The sequence below is a fragment of the Diospyros lotus genome, chromosome 15 (assembly GCF_014633365.1).
Source record: "Diospyros lotus cultivar Yz01 chromosome 15, ASM1463336v1, whole genome shotgun sequence".
In the NCBI taxonomy this organism is placed as follows: Eukaryota; Viridiplantae; Streptophyta; class Magnoliopsida; order Ericales; family Ebenaceae; genus Diospyros; species Diospyros lotus.
In genome coordinates, this window is record NC_068352.1 from 15,746,796 (window position 1) to 15,763,761 (window position 16,966).

The 16,966-nt window shown below is 38.3% G+C and overlaps 1 protein-coding gene across 2 annotated transcripts in view; it reads left to right on the forward strand.

The window, feature by feature from the left end:
• The first annotated feature begins 513 nt into the window (after window positions 1-513).
• LOC127792653 (uncharacterized) overlaps window positions 514-16,966 on the forward strand; it is a 34,239-nt gene continuing 17,786 nt past the window's right edge. The window contains exons 1-4 of one of the 2 annotated variants that reach the window (XM_052323254.1): window positions 514-812; window positions 907-1,078; window positions 1,505-1,709; window positions 2,079-2,129. In XM_052323254.1, the coding sequence (XP_052179214.1) occupies window positions 1,533-1,709; window positions 2,079-2,129 (228 nt within the window). In that variant the 5' untranslated portion in view covers window positions 514-812; window positions 907-1,078; window positions 1,505-1,532. The remainder of the gene's footprint in view (window positions 813-906; window positions 1,079-1,504; window positions 1,710-2,078; window positions 2,130-16,966) is intronic. The other variant, XM_052323252.1, reaches the window with a different exon arrangement.

Consider the following 16,966-nt stretch of genomic DNA (forward strand, 5'->3'; position numbering starts at 1 on the left):
AAAAAATAAAGTCAATAGGTGTTTATAGTAAAGACCCAAAGGTTAAGGATATACGACTAAATTACTTAACATTATTAGTAATATAAAAGGGATTGTGACTATCTCCAAAAAGTTTAGAACTTAATTTGATAAAAGATAATGTTTAGTTGTGCACAATTAATTTACTTTTAATTCTAATATCAAGTGATTTTAAAATTTATACTAAATATATGCTACATTAAGTTTTATTAATAGAATTTACAAAAGAAATTGATTATTTTTAATATAGACTATAATTTTTGTTTTTACAGAATTATGAAATGTTTTAAATGTGCCTAACAGTCAATTGTTCCTATACATTTTATTCAGATGCATTTAAAATATTTCATAATTTGGATTACAAAAAATAATTATTGTCCGAATTGAAAATAATTTTATTCTTAACAAAAATTAAAAAAAAAAATAATTGTAATAATAACATTAAAATATAATAATTAATTTATTATGAAGTACAAACAAAGAAGCCGCGGATGTACATGAGAAGAGTGCATGCAAATGCTCTCGCGGCAAGGGCGAGCAGGAAGGGAAACACACAAGTCTTTGTTGGCTCATTGGAGGCTAACTGTGCTCGGTATGGTGCCAAATCTACAGTCTGGAGATAGATGATGATGATGATGGTGCTGGTGCGCACGGCCAGCCAGATGTCGCCGTTCTGTGATAATCTCCGCCACCAAACTCCCAAAATTTCGCCCAAAATGGAGTCCCAAATCCACCATGTTCCAGACGATCAACCACATTCACAAACTTTCCGAGAAAATTGCTGCACTTTCACGGTTGGTCCTATTCTATATTCTAATTTAATTTTCTTACCATCTCTCTTTCCATTTCCGGTTTCTCATCAGTTCCAGGCGGGGAGGGGCGAAACAGAGGGAGAAGGGGGAACCTAAGGCCATCTGTTTTGCACCCCCCCGGCGGCCTTTTCAATTTGTTGTCTCTTCCTCCCAAGTCAAGCCACAACAATTTTACGAGAAGAGAAGGGAAGGGATCAAAATTGCGTTTCTGCATTTGTTGCATCTCTTACAGTGATTATTACTTCTTTGTGAGATCCCCTGTCTTTCTTTATGCATACCCTTGCATGATGATCTTCTATAATTGATAATACTCGAGATTCGATCCCTGTAATGATTTTATTTTCCATAGGTAGTTAGTTTTGCTTGACAAATTTTGTACTGTTTATTAATATAATTAATTATTCATTCTTGTTTGTGCGCACGAGAATTCTGGATTTTTTATTATGATTATTAACTGAAAATAAGGTCAGACTAATGTTTTCACTAGATTGAGAAATAATGTTGTTGAATTGTAGGTTGTCTGATATAGGCAATTTATTTATTTATCCTCTTGATAAGTGCAAATACTGTATGCTTGCTACCTAAGGCTTGGATGTGATTAGCTAGTGTATTCAGAGACGACCTCTTCTTTCTTCTTTTTTTCCCCTTAAAACTGGCCTTTCTTCTTTTATTAGATGCAATAGGAAATCGCAAATTTACAGGATGGCTGTCAGCTTCAAGTATTGGGATGATTGCATTGAACCCCACGACTTGGAAGCATTGTGGATGGATCCATATGTTGCAACTGAATGGGATAAAGCTGGAGAGACTGTAGGACAGAAGGTCCACCTATCACGGGATCCTGATGGCCAGCCTTATCTTACACAAACTGAGATGAGGGTAAGTGAAATTATGGTCACACTCTTGCTGTGATGTATCTTTGGATAGCATAAAAGACATGAGAAAAAATTTAACTTCTTAGCAGACATTGTTTGGGAGAGCTCAAATAGGTTAAAGGTTCCAAAACACTCAACTTACCTTCACAGTCACCACAAATTCAATGATTCAAAGGCTGTACCTTCTTTCTCCATGACACAGAAAATAAAGAGTTCATGTCTCTGTGATTTTAGTCCTTCACAATTTTTTTATGATTTGAGGTTTTATTCACTTCTAATGAGATACATTTTGATTATCTTATTAAGGATTCTATTCAAGTGATCTATCACTGACTTTGTTTTTATTCAACTTCATGCAATGCTGTCCATACAGGCTGTGGCTGGGATAATTGTGAGCAGGCATTTTGTTTCACAAATAGATTTGGTATGTTATTCCATACTTGGATTATATGTGGTATTGCAACATCTTATAAAAGATTCCATTGCGTTTATCTTCTAATGTTGAAAGCTATTCAGAAATCTTGTGAGATTCCCAAATCTGTGGCAAGTCAAATGCATTATGAAATTTAAATTTTGTCAAATTCCTTTTTTTTAACTACAATTTTTTCCTAGCATGTTCTCTACACATTAGGCTAACTGGTCCATTGCATTGCTTGTTGGAGATGTGGGATAAAATTTCTAAGAAATCAGGAGTTAGGAATCTGTCATGAACCAAGGAGCAATAAAAGGGTAATATGGTAATAGGCTTATGATAGTTGTTAGGAGATATTTTAGCAATTGGTTAGAAGCACATGAGGGTGGTTATGCAGCCATATATGCTTGTATAAAGGGCTACTGTAAACGTATGGAGAGGATGTTTAGAATGATATTGAATCTCTCATTTTTCTCTCTAGAATTCTCCCTCTCGTTCCCTTCTGCAATTCTCCCTCATTTCCCTCTAATTTCTTCCCTCATTTTTGTCCCATTTCCCTCTCCAATCATTTTATTCTCGATTCTATTCAATCGGATCCTTCCGATTGCCAATTCAACCCTAGTCTAAACCCTAGGTACATGACAAATTGGTATCAGAGCATCGTTCCTCGACTATGAATCCATCGATTTTAGTAGTGAATTGAGGCAGATACAACAATTTGGTGAACAAAGCCGATCAGTCTGCAGACCACATTTTACAAGAGATCCGTGCAAACCACATTTTACAAGAGCAGGAAGTTGAAAATTGGGTTGGGAATCAGTTTACAAATCAGATGGGAGATTAGAACTGCTATGATGATGGCTTTCATGCCTCTGATAGTTCGGATAGGGAGATGGTTTCCTCAGATGATCTGGCTATAAATCATATTGGGGATGGAGGCCATGTTTCAGCCATTGAGGAACCTGTGGAACTTGCTCCTCCCTTCCTATGCAATCAATATGACCACACAGGAAGGGAAATTACAGGGAGGGACACTGGGGCACCATTGGAGGAGGAAATTGTGGAGGAAAAATCTTGGGTGTATGGCAGCAAGCAGGAGACAACTGGGAAGGAAGCGCTTTCTGCTATTTTAATTGCTCAAATTCCAATCGGTGAGCTGCAGTGTCAGAGCGACTCTCGGGTGGTAAAGAAATTGGAGTTCCCTACTGTCACTGGAAAGGGTATGATTGGAGATATATTTTCAGTGGAAATGTCTTCTAATGTTGTGAAAGCACGTGGATTTGATAAGGAATTTCGGGAATAGTTGGTACTAAAGTAGTCAAAAGTTTTGTTGAAGGGAACAAAACTCTCATTGTTGTGTTGGTTTTTACTTCCACTGGCAAATCTGAGTTGCTGTCTATTGCATTGGGGAATGAATCAATGGCTGATTATGTTCTTAAAGTGGAGATCAATCTTGATTGGATAGCAATTGTAGGAGGTGATTGTAGTGGGCTTGAAATCAATCAGGTTGCTTTTATTGAAGTTCTAGGCCAAATTATGCCTGGAATTGATTTTGGAAACCTAAGGATGAAGAAGACGTGACCTAGAAGGAGAATGAAAGATAGAAGAATAAATCAGATAGAGAGGATTGGGATTGGATGAAGAGTCTTGGCTACTTGCTGCAAGTTCTTGGGGACAAGAACCCTCTTAAGAAGGTGGGAATTGTCATGACCTAAGGAGCAATAAAAGGGTAATATAGTAATAGGCTTATGATAGTTGTTTGGAGATATTTTAGCAATTGGTTAGAAGCACATGGGGGTGGTTATGCAGCCATATATGCCTATATAAAGGGCTATTGTAAACGGAGGGAAAGGATGTTTAGAATGATATTGAATCTCTCATTTTTCTCTCTAGAATTCTCTCCCATTCTCCCCCTCATTCCCTTCTGCAATTCTCCCTCATTTCCCTCTAATTTCTTCCCCCATTTCTGTTCCATTTCTCTCTCCAATCATTTTGTTCTCAGTTCTATTCAATTGGATCCTTCCGATTGCCAATCCAACCCTAGGCTAAACCCTAGGTACATGACAGAATCCTTGTCTAAACTACTTGAAAAGGATGTTATTGTTGGGATAATTAGGTTTCCTTGATAAGGATGAAGTTACTAAGATAATGGGAACTTAGAATCCTTGTATCTAAATTGATATAATATGTAGTTGTTTTCTTATGTTGATACAAATTGATAGGATTTAGAAACTGTTGAAAGATAAAGATGCAACAACCAATCACCAATCCTAAAGGATTGAGGAGATGATTCGTGGATATGGTTGAAGGAATAAGAGGAGGATAGCTCTTTCGAGTTATCCTCAAGCCTATCTAATATATGTGTATTATTTTATCTTGTTATCTTGTACTAGAATTTAAGAGTTTATCTAGTAGCTAAAGTTTAGGAGATAAGTTTGTATCAAACTAGGAGTCTTGTATATTTAATCCTAGCTGCTAATGGAGAAGAGTACGATAGTTTTCATTGTTCTATCGGATTTCTTCATGGTATGAGAGCTCGGTTTCGAGTTTCTATAGCTACTAGTCATTTAGAGTTCTAATTGTAAGAGAACTCTTTAACTTGCGTCATGGCTGATGATCAAACAGCCAGTACAGGGACTTCTATTCCCCTCCCAACACAGAACGGTCCAGTCTCTGCAACCTTGTCACATTCTTCCTTAGCCTTCGATGGATCTTCCCTCCAGATTACTTTACACAAGCTGAATGGAACCAACTTCCGAGAGTGGTCCCAATCAGTTATGCTTGTGATTAAAGGAAAAGGGAAGGTAGGCTATCTAACTGGAGAAATTGTAAAGCCGAGCCAAGATTCAACAGCATATGGAGTATGGAAGCTGAGAATGCTATTGTCATGGCATGGCTAGTGAACTCAATGGAGCCAAAGGTAGGAAGAACTTACCTCTTCTACAAAACAGCAAGCGAGAATGCAGTTTGAGAGATCTATTCAGATCTCAAAAATACCGCCCAAAGCTTCCAAGTTCGATCCACCATTTGATCAACAAAGCAAGGTAACAACACGGTAACTGAGTACTACAATACCTTGACTGAATTATGGCAAGAGATTTATCTCTTTCATGAGATCACATGGGAATGCTCGGCTGATGGAAGGAAGTATAGCAAGATGGCGGAGAAAGAAAGGATATTTGACTTCTTGCAAGGTCTAAATTCAGATTTGGATGAGGTTAGAGGATGATTGCTTGGAACTAAGCCCTTTCCCTCTATGATAGAAGTATTTGCCAAAGTAAGAAGGGAGGAGAGTAGAAAGAAAGTGATGCTACCTAGTGGTTCAACAAACGAAGGCATGTTATAGAGTTCTGCCTTAAACATATCTCGTGGCTGGCCATCTATTACAGCTAAGGGAGAGATGCAGTGAGATAGGCAATGGTGTGACCATTGTAACAAGCCCTATCATACTAGGGACACTTGCTGGAAGCTTCATGGGAAACCAGCCAATTGGAAACCAAGGAACTAGCGAAAAGGTGTGCAGTCCGCCCATATGGTGGAGTTTGAAAAAGGGAATTCAACACCAAGGCCAATCTCTTTAACCTTAGATCAATTAGAAGCTCTCCAGCAGTTGCTAAATCAACCCAAGGTGCAGAAAACAACCGAAAGTGTGGACAACAACAGTAATCAGGTGGTATCCTTAGCTAAACAAGGTAAGATCAGTCATTCTTTGTTCTCTAAAAGGCTGACCACAGGTGTTTGGATTATAGATACCGGTGCATCAGATCACATGATAGGTGATCTTGAAATTCTATCCAAGTTTAAACCTTGTGATCAGAATATTATTATATTTATGGCTGATGGAACTAATACTTTAGTCCAAGGAAGGGGCACAGCTTATGTAGCAAGGCTAAAATTAGAGTCAGTTCTCTATGTGCCAAATTTGAGATGTAACTTGCTGTCAGTAAGCAAGATTACTTAGGATAAGGACTGTTTAGTGATGTTCTTTTCTTCCCATTGTGTTTTTCAGGACAAATCTTCGGGGAGGACGATTGGCAAAGTTGAAGAGAAGGGAGGTCTTTATCAAATCGTCAATCTTGATTACCAAAAGGAGTGTAGGTCATTTGTTCAATTCTCTTTAGCTGCAGTTTCAGATTCTGATTTAATGTTATGGCATCAAAGATTAGGACATCTTAGCTTCGAGTGTCTTAGAGTCTTGTATCCTTCAATTTCTATCAATAAAATTCAGGATTTCTATTGTGAACATTGCATTCTTGCAAAACAAACGAAGAGCTCTCATTCGAAACACTCCTACAAACCATCTCAGCCATTTCATTTAGTCCACAGTGACATTTGGGGACTAGCCAGACTTTCAAATCTAACAAACACTCGGTGGTTCATCACATTCATTGATGATCACACACGAGTTTGCTGGATCTTCCTCATGAAAGATAAATCTGAAACCTATATGGTTTTCAAACGGTTTCATCTCATGGTTAAGAATATTTTCCAAACTTCCATTCATATTTTAAGAAGTGACATTGGTCCAGAATACTTCTCAAATGACTTTAACCATTATCTAAATGAGCATGGTATTGTTCACTAAAACTCTTGCCCATACAACCCTCAACAAAATGGGATAGATAGCCGAGAGGAAGAACCGGCATTTACTTGAGATAGTTAAGGCTCTTATGTTCACTCAATCAGTTCCCCATTCTTATTGGGGAGAGGCTGTTCTTATCGCATCCTACCTCATCAATCAACTTCCTTCAAAGACCTTAAACTATAAAACCCCCTTAAATGTCTTCCTTGAAGCTTTCCTTCATTATTCCAGGGCCTTAAACAGTCTTGCTCCTAAGGTCTTCGGGTGTACCTCCTTCGTACATCAGAACCAGTTAAATTCATCCAAGCTTGACCCAAAAGCTCTTAAATGTGTGTTTGTTGGATACTCTCCTACCCAACAAGGCTATAAGTGTTATAACCCAACAACTCGCAAGTTCATTATTTCTTGTGATGTCACCTTTCTTGAGAACCAACCATTCTTCCACAATACTACTCAAAATGAAAATCCAATCCACAATTGGAGTACAGTCATCTCTGTGCCTCTTGATCCCCTTACTAGTCTTCCTCCTGCTGAAACTCATCAAGAAGAGGAGAAAGAGGAGACTGAAATCCAGCAGGATGATTAAGACCTGACGAAACCTCTAAAGGTTTATTCCAGAAGACCTAAAGTTGCTAATCTCCAGCCAACCAATCTGTCAAATCTGTAGGTAAGTCCAAACAAGACAGTTGATACTGATATACAACAACAACTTGTTGATAACCTAAGTGTCCCAATTGCATTGAGGAAAGGTAAAAGGATGTGCACCAAGCATCCTATTAATGATTTCATCGGGCACTCAAAATTGTCTCCCTCCTTTAAGGCATTTACTATCAGTTTAGACATTGTAACTATCTCTAGAAACATTTATCAAGCATTGCAGGATGAAAACTAGAAGATGGCAATTATGGAAGAAATAGCAGCCTTGGAGAAAAATGGTACATGGGAAATTATGGATCTTTCGGAGGGAAAGAAGGCAGTTGATAGCAAGTGGGTATTCACTCTAAAGTATAAATCAGATGGAAGTTTGGAAAGGTATAAAGCAAGGCTTGTTGCCCAGGGATTTACTCAAATTCAAGGTTTGGATTATGAAGAAACATTTGCTCCCGTGGCCAAACTCAATTCAATTCGGATTCTACTGTCCTTAGCAGCAAACCTAGACTGGAAACTGCACCAATTGGACATCAAGAACGCCTTCCTAAATGGAGATTTAGAGGAGGAGATTTATATGAGGATACCACCAGGGTTTGAGAAAGACAATACAAGAGATAAGGTATGCAAATTAAAAAAATCTCTATACGGCTTAAAGCAATCACCTAGAGCATGGTTTAAAAGATTTAGTGATACTTTATATAAGCTAGGATATAAGCAGGGACAAGCGGATCACACACTCTTTACAAAGATCAAGGAGGATGGTAGGAGAACAATTCTAATAGTCTATGTGGATGATATCATTATCACTGGAGATGATAACCAAGAAATTGAGAAACTAAAAGAACAGCTAAGGCAGGCCTTTGAAGTAAAAGAGTTGGGGGAACTGCGATATTTTCTTGGTTTGGAAGTTGCAAGAAGTAAGAATGGCATTTTTGTATCCCAAAGAAAGTACACTCTTGACTTGCTAAAAGAGACGGGCAAATTGGGGTGTAAACTAGCAAGCACACCTCTAGAACCTAACTGGAAGAACAGAGAAGGAAAAGAAGAGCTTCTAGTGGACAAAGGCATGTACCAACGATTGGTAGGCAAACTAATTTATTTATCTCACACAAGACCGGATATTACTTATGCTGTGGGTATTGTTAGTCAATTCATGCATTCATCGACTGGGAGACACTTGGAAGCAGCTTATCACATCCTTAAATATCTTAAAGGAACCCCGAGTAAGGGTCTACTATTTACAAAAAGCCGAGACAAAGGGATAATAGGCTATGCTAATTCTGATTGGGCAGGTGCTGTGGAAAATAGCAAATCCACATCAGGCTACTGTACAAAATTATGGGGCAACTTGGTGACTTGGCGGAGTAAGAAACAACAAGTGGTAGCTTGCAGCAGTGCTGAAGTAGAGTATCGCTCAATTGCTCAAGCAATTTGTGAAATGGTATGGGTGGAAAGACTGTTGAATGACTTGTCTATGGCAATATTATCTCCTAAAATTCCTTATAGTGATAGCAAATCAGCTATCAACATTGTCAACAATCCGGTGCAGCATGACTGGATGAAGCATGTCCGAATTGATCGCCATTTTGTCAAACAAGAGCTTGAGGATGGCAACATTAAGTTGATTTATGTTCAAACAGAAGAACAACATGCAAACATTTTGACCAAAGCAATGGGAAAACAAAGTTTTGAATATATAAGAAGCAAGCTGGGAATATTTGATATATATTCCTTAGCTTGAGAGGGGGTGTTGAAAGATAAAAATGCAACAACCAATCACCAATCCTAAAGGATTGGGGAGATGATCCGTGGATAAGATTGAAGGAATAAGAGGAGGATAACTCTTCAAGCCGATCTAATATATGTGTATTATTTGTAAATTAGTTAGAATTATTTTATCTTGTTATCTTGTACTAGAATTTAGGAGTTTATCTAGTAGCTAAAGTTTATGAGATAAGTTTGTATCAAACTAGGAGTCGTGTATATTTAATCCTAGTTGCTAATGGAGAAGAGTACGATAGTTTTCATTGTTCTTTCGAATTTCTTCAGAAACCTTTTTCAACTTTTTCTTATAAGGTTGTTAGTTTGTTAGTCTTATCAGATATCTTATGAGTGTTATCTGATATAGAATGCATCCCTTATATAGGTATTTAGGGTGGCCAATTTTAGATGGATAAATTTTTGCATGTCTCTAAGTATATTTCTTCATTTTCTTTGTTGGACTCCTAACTTATTGAGCAAGGAGTTTGCCTTGTCCAATATAATGGAGGTGAGGGAAGGAATTTCATTGATGTTGCTCATGGGATTAAATATTTGATGAAGGTGGTTGAAGAACACAAGCGTGCAGTTATTAAAATTGGTGATATGCGTGCTATATGTGACTTAGCTTGAACTGAAACTAGAACACTCATGTACAAGGCATTAGAGAAGTAATCCATGGCCAAGATGGTGTTAGACACATGGAAATCTACAAAGTGGCATATCAAGCAGTAATTCATGCAATCCTCATCAAACCTGTGAAGTGGATGATTTTGATATAGGCGATGAAGAAGAATCATATGGCCAATTCCATTTGAGGGAAGATGATATAGAATTTCAAGAATATTGGTAAAGGTTGATATTCCGATGTTTAGTTGATATGTATATTGAAAATTTCTTGGATCAGATCTCTACAGCTAGGAGGTTCTTGAAATGGACAAACATGAGGGAAGAATGATGAAAGTTGTGGCCTTTAGATATGTTGTAGGGTTTGTTGAGAGGATTCCAATGATATAAGATAATTAATTTTGGTTAAGATTCATGGAAGTTGGATTAGTGGCTAATCAAAAGGATTAAGGGTTGTTAAGTGGGATTAATGAACCCCCCTAGCAAACTCTAGCTGATTCTTCTTGATGCTAGGAAATTCTAGGAGGAGGTGAGCTATCCCTTAGCTTGATAAAGCAAGCAGTTGGGTGTCATGGAAAGGGAGTGAACCCAAATTGTTGTTGCCTGACTACAACATATATTTTTAGTATGGGAGACCATCTTGAGGTAGTAATCTTTAGCATGGGAGACCTTCTCATGGAGGTAATCTTTAGTATGGGAGACCCTCTCAAGGCGGTGTACGAGTGACCCCTTAGGTGACGAGTGACCCTCTAATGACGAGTAACCTGGAAAAGAGAAAACCAGTTAGGGGCACGGATGAGGTCACCTACGAACCCTCTGATGCTTAAGTCAGTCCTTTACCTGAAGAAGAATTTTGGTTTAAGAGGCATAGTGGGCATACTTAGGAGTATGACCCTCCTATTTATAGTGAGAGGGAAGACTAACAAGTTTAGTGGGCATCTCAGAGGTATCTTTGACCGGGTCTCAAGAGATTCGTAGCCTCCTGGGAGGGTTTCCTACGAGGCTTGGTGCCCCCACCTGGGGGTCTCTCAACCTTAGCATGGCAAAAGGGGGTTTCTCGGGATTAGCATGGTAGGAGGGTTAGTAGGCATTAGCATGGCAAGGGGGTTAGTCGGCATGGCGCCTTGCGCATGGGGGGCCTCGTGGTTGGGCGTGCGGGGGTCTCTCGGCGCCCGTATGACACCAAGAGAGGGTTTATTGATGCCTGTGCGACCATGCACGTGGCACTGAGAAAGGCTCCTCCTTGGTCGAGTGTTGTGCGTGAAGGAATCTGTGTAGACATACATAGCGGAATTTAAAATTTTATTCATGGATTCCCTTAGAGGATCGACTCCTAGAGAATAGATTATGAAGGAAGGTTAAGATGTTACCTTTTGTAGCGCAAGTCATCGAAGGAGAATGATCGCCTCTAGCTGCACAAACATCCAGCCTCTAACGTGTAATCCATACAAATAGCACTTGGAATCACAACGGGAGCAGCTTCCCTAGGTATTGTGGAGTGCTAGCTCAATGAGAGGGTGGAATTTTGAGGGAAGAGGGCACACCTTGTGTATGGTCGAGAGTCTCACTCTCTTCTAGGGTTTTTTCTCTCTTTCATTCTCTTCTCTAAATTTGACTCTCAACAAGAGAATATATAGACTTTTGATGAAACCCTAGCTTGTGTGGGCTTAAGCCCATATGTGTGGCTCCTCTTCCATTGGGCTTGGCTTTATTTAAACATTTTAAACCAGCCACTTATAACCCATATTAAACTCCTTAATCTAGCCCATTAACCCTAGGTAAGTGGTAAATAAGATCAATTAATAATTTGGGGTAATAAGTCACCAAACCCTAAAGCCCAATAAGGATCCATATCCAAATTGGGGTTTGCATCTTTGCCAAGGACATTAAATGACTTTATTCCCATATTATTAGGATCATTATTTACATTAATTTCCTAAATATTAATCTCATTAATATTTAGGAAATACTAGCTCTTATTCTTAGGTTTACTCACAAAACCTATTGAGCCCACAATTACCTCATTATGTTGTCCTATTGCATGTGACCCATTAAGCTTCTATATATGTTGGCAATGATTCTTTTCCCTAAAAAGAACAATAGACCTTGAGTGGGATCTAGCAATGCATCAAGGTCCTAAATTAGTAGAAGGATCAAAAGCAATCACTAATGTTATCCCTTCATCGGTTTAAAGTATCTCAACCAAATAGAGGATTGGATTAGGTGTCACCTCTTCTAAGTTTGGTCTTACTATCTTCGATATATGAAAATGATAACTTTAAGAGTATTTGATTTAAGATCCAATCTCAAATCAAATTCTCACTATGCATAGATTTAACAGTTATCTTTTCATCAAAGGGGCCTAAGAGACATACTCCCATTAAGGGTCAATGAATCCTCTCTGGATCACTCACAACCTTTATATGCTTCATGACATACCCAATCAACGTCGAGTTCACACCCTTTACTGGGTGTTTTCATAACGGAGTCAAAGTATGCAAATTCACATACAAGATACTATGGTGACCACAAGTCAAAGGATGACTTTACACACTTGTCGCCAGGGTTTCCATGGACACCTGTAAACCTTATGGAATCCCATGTTGGGTCATGTCCAGTGAACTTGTTCTCCAACAAGAACCCATACACTTGCCTTGGATCTCACACCACCAGCATTGTAAAATTGATTGTTGTCTTCCTTAAGACAAAGGCAACAATATGCCAGTCTCACATGCATCATTGATATCCTTTCTCAATGATACCTTGACTAGGGACAATGTTTTAACGTACTAACCTTTTGATGTATGTGTTGAGTGCTCTTACAATTAAAGTCACACTTTAACCACTCTCCACACAGTTTAGTCCTCGAGACTTCATCTTTAGGCATTTATATACAATTAAGTACAAAAGGATGAATTGTGCTTGTGCCTAATTTATTTTATCATTACAACAATCATTATGTATTTGTCACCAAACCACCACACTTGGTTCGTGAAGCCTACATTGACTTAGGTCTTAGTGTATCATTTATGAATTCACCACACTTGGCTCATAGGGCATACACTAACAACGCGGGCCTCTCTGTGCATGCTTGCCTGCGAGCTATCTGCTGCCTTGCACGCTTGCCTGCTACTTGGCCCGCCTTCTGGCCCTTTGAGTGCCAAATGAGCCTTGCACGGCTAACTCTTCCCCTTAGCCTTTTGGCCCAATTTTCCACTCGCTTGGTTTCGCCTCACAATGGGCTTACCCAATGTGCCGTGGGCCCATTTTATTATACTTGAGCTTAACACAAGTAATGCTAGGTGTTAGCCATTTTGCTTGCTCACCATCAACAACTTCAGCTGGTTGGAGTTCCTATAAATGGGACACCTAAACATTGTGTTGAGGAACAAAGTGGTAGAGGGTGAAGCTCCCTACAAGTTAGGGAGAAGGTCACGAGAGAGAAAGAAAAGGAGAAGAAAATGAGGGGGAAAAAAGAGGAAAAAGCTGATGAAGAAAGGGAGGCTGCAGGGATAATGAAAAAAGCTGAGGGAACTGGCTGAGGTAAGGTGCATTATTTAGTTTCTCATGTGTGTCAAGTTGAATGATTTATGTAGGAAATTTTTATGGCAGCAAGCATGATGGCATGATTTCATGTGCATTGCACGTGTATGATGTGCATGAAAGAGGCATGATTATGATGGCTATGGAAATGATGATAATGATTTGAATCAAGTATGCATTGAATGTGTGGTTCAATATATTGTGATGCCCCTTGTGCAAAGGTAATGAACATTAGCCAAGGGTGTGCTTACTGGCCATGAGCGGTGGGATGAAATGATGCTAAGGGAAAAAGGGGCTTGAACCGAGGGTTTGCCTGAGAAAAAAATATGTTGAAAAGAAGCTGGCATCATGTTATGTGTGCTTGTGCATTGATTATGTGTGTGTATGTTGGATATGCCCTTATTGAGTGGTGCAATCATGCCATGTTGTGTATTGCCATTTCAGCCTAGGGAAGAATGATGATGGAGGAAAACTTGAGGAACTGCCATACTGTTTTGAGAAGATTTTCTTTCTGATGAATGTATTAAATCCTATTAGCTAGCTTGAAAACTATCATGTTGTATTATGTTAAGAAGTATATTTAATTTTTCACTTGATGAAAAGCTTGTTGTACCATCTTATGAATGAACGGGTCATCCTATGGATATAGCTTGTGGTTTAGTTTCGTTAAATTGTATGCAAGATCTCTTGAATGCTTCTTATATTAATTGTATCCTTTGGCTGACAAATTAATCTCGACCTGACGATAAACTTATGCTTGCTAAGCATTGACATAGGTCTTGAGGAAGATTTCATGGTCCTCATGTCTCAGCTTGATCTAGTGGACATGGGCGGTCGCAACTATGCTATATTATCCTTTGGATAGGGGTATGTGCCCGGGTTTGGGACGGGGCGCCAGCTGCCACATGAAGTATTTATTTGTTTTATAAGGAAACTTGGGAGAAGTGCCTAAAAAACACAATCTTGTGGATTTTTATGTGCATGAGGGTTACTTATTTAGTGGCAATCATTTATGCATTTCACATACTTGTCTGAGGGAGAAGCTCATTAGAGATTTGCATGTAGGAGGTCTGAATGGTCAATCAAACAGAGATAAGACTATGGCTCTTCTTGAATATAGATAATATTAGCCTGAATATAGTTAATATTATGAAGGGAGGATCTATTTATGGATTTTGTACTAGGTCTCCCTTGTACACAATGAGGTGTAGATTCTCTTTTTCTTGTGGTTGACAGGTTATCAAAGATGTTTCATTTCATGCCTTGTTAGGAGACAGTTGGTACATCCCATATTCCTTCGTTGTTCTTCAGGGGCATTGTGTTACATAGTGTTCCTTGGTTGATTACTTTAGACAGAGACTATTAAGTTTCTTAGTCACTTTAGGACTACATTGTGGAAAATGTTTGATACTTCATTAAAGTTTACCCATTCTATATTGATGGTTAAAAGGTGGTGAATTGCACACTTGTAAATCTAATTTGCAACATATATGATACAAGCTGAGGAAACGGGATTATGCTTTAGCCCAAGTTGAATTTTCAACAACATGATTCATAGCTTCACAGGAAACTTACCTTTCTGGTTGGTTTACTTAGGCACCTTGGCATGCTCTAGATCTTGCATACATTCCAAAATTTCTAGAAATAAGTATTTGATCAAAGAATCTAGCTGGCCAATTTCAAGAAGTACAAGCAAAAGTCAAGCAAAAACTAGAAGAATCTAATTTATGGTACCGGAAGCAATGGATAAGCACCAATCTTAAAGAATTTGAGCAAGGGATCATGGTGCTGATATTTCTCTATTAAGAGAGATTTTAGTTAGGACCTACAATAAACTCAAGCTGAGAAGTATGATCAATACAAATCTTACAAAATATTTTTTTATTTTTTGCAATTAAATCTTAAAGAAGATAACAACAAATATGTCATTCATTTGCCATTGTATATGGGAATTTTAAAGACTTCTAATATAATTGGTTTGTACTAACTCAAGGATAAGTTCCATTTCAAGTAAAAGGGACTAATGCAGGATAAAATTGATAAGCTATTTGGTGTTATGAATTCTTATCAAGTGAACTACATGATAAGGATGGTTGTTCAGATAATTGGGTTTCCTTGATAAGGATGAAGATTCAAATAATTAGATTTCCTTGATAAGGATGAAGTTGTTAAAGATTATTGGAATCTGCAAACTTATTGAGTTAATGCAAATAACTCCCCTTGCCTTCCACTGTGTCAATTCACCGTGGTGGAAGCTATCTTACAATAGAACATCTATACTTTAATACATGGACTCAAAACTATGGGCATCTCAAATATGTTTTACAATGTCACCCATGTGCTTATGTATGATCAAAATTATTCTTTAAGTCTTCTTCTGCCTGGTTTGTATCATTTAAAATTGTGGTAATCAGAGTACAAATTGAGCTTTATCCTCTCAAAGCCTTGGAAATACACTTTTCACTACATTAGGGGTTTCATTAGCATCTGTATCTAATTGTTCAGGATCATATTCTGTCTTGAAATATCACTCAGATGGTCTTGAGGATAATTTTCATCAACGGAAAGCCTCAATTCATGCACTGGTTCCCATTTGAAACTGGACTGAACTGTTATTTTTAAATAGATTTCTGTGTCCCCCACTGTACGTCTTATGTTCCCTTATGTTAAATCTGATTCTCACTCTTAATAATCACCTAAACTAAATGATTTAATTTTCTCAAAGTACCTGCTGTTAGTCCTTGTTTAGCAAGGCCGTCTAGTTGTTTTTGTTTGTTGATATATCTCCAGGGAGCTCATTGCAATGGGGTCTCTTATATCCTGGCTTTGTTGGTGACATTTTTTCAACTTGGGATGTTGAGAGTTTGGGTCCTAGAGGGCTCATGGAAGAATAGAAATATATTGTCTTGTTTACCAGTACTGTGAAAATTATTTACAATGGGTTTGATGCATTGCTGTTGAAGTTTGCCTAGAGTTTGTGCGGTAGAAGATCAGTAAAGTATGGAAGATTATTGGCTGGAAGTTATTAAACAGTTAGGGTTTTTTAAGCCAAAGTGTAATTAATGTAAACTTTGGGGGTCTAACTGTAATTTCTCTATAGTCATTAGTTATATGGGGGTTCTGCCTCCTCTATAAATAAGAGGGCAAGGCGGCAGTCTAACATCTTCCTCTCTCTTGCCAAGTTCTCTTCTTTTATTGTGAGTATTCTTTGTTTTAGAGAAAGTGAGGCATATGTATTGTGTTCTTGAGTTTTCTTGGAGTGAACAAGGGCTGTACTTGAGCGATAGGATTGAGAGAGAGGTTGGGTTTTGTACTGATCAGTTTCATCCTAATAAAAGGCTGCTCTTGGTGGGTGTTTGAAGGCTGGATGTAGGATTGCCAAAGGCATTCCGAACCAGGATAAAATCTGCGCCTAATGCTGTTTGGTTTGATCTTTTTATTCTGTTATTTCCTTTTCTGTTGTCCATATATTCTATTTCTATTCTTTCATTGCATCCGAGAGTGTTTGAGAGAGTTTATGTGAGGGTTTTCTCGTCTAAGGTTGTAACCTAAGAGTCCTAAGGTTAACAATTGCAATTTGCAAAAATGTTCCTTTTGTTGGGAAGTAGATTCAGTACCCTTTGTTATTTCAAGAAAAACAAATATCTAAAAGATGGTGTTGCGCCTTAAATAAGATGACTGCAGTTGC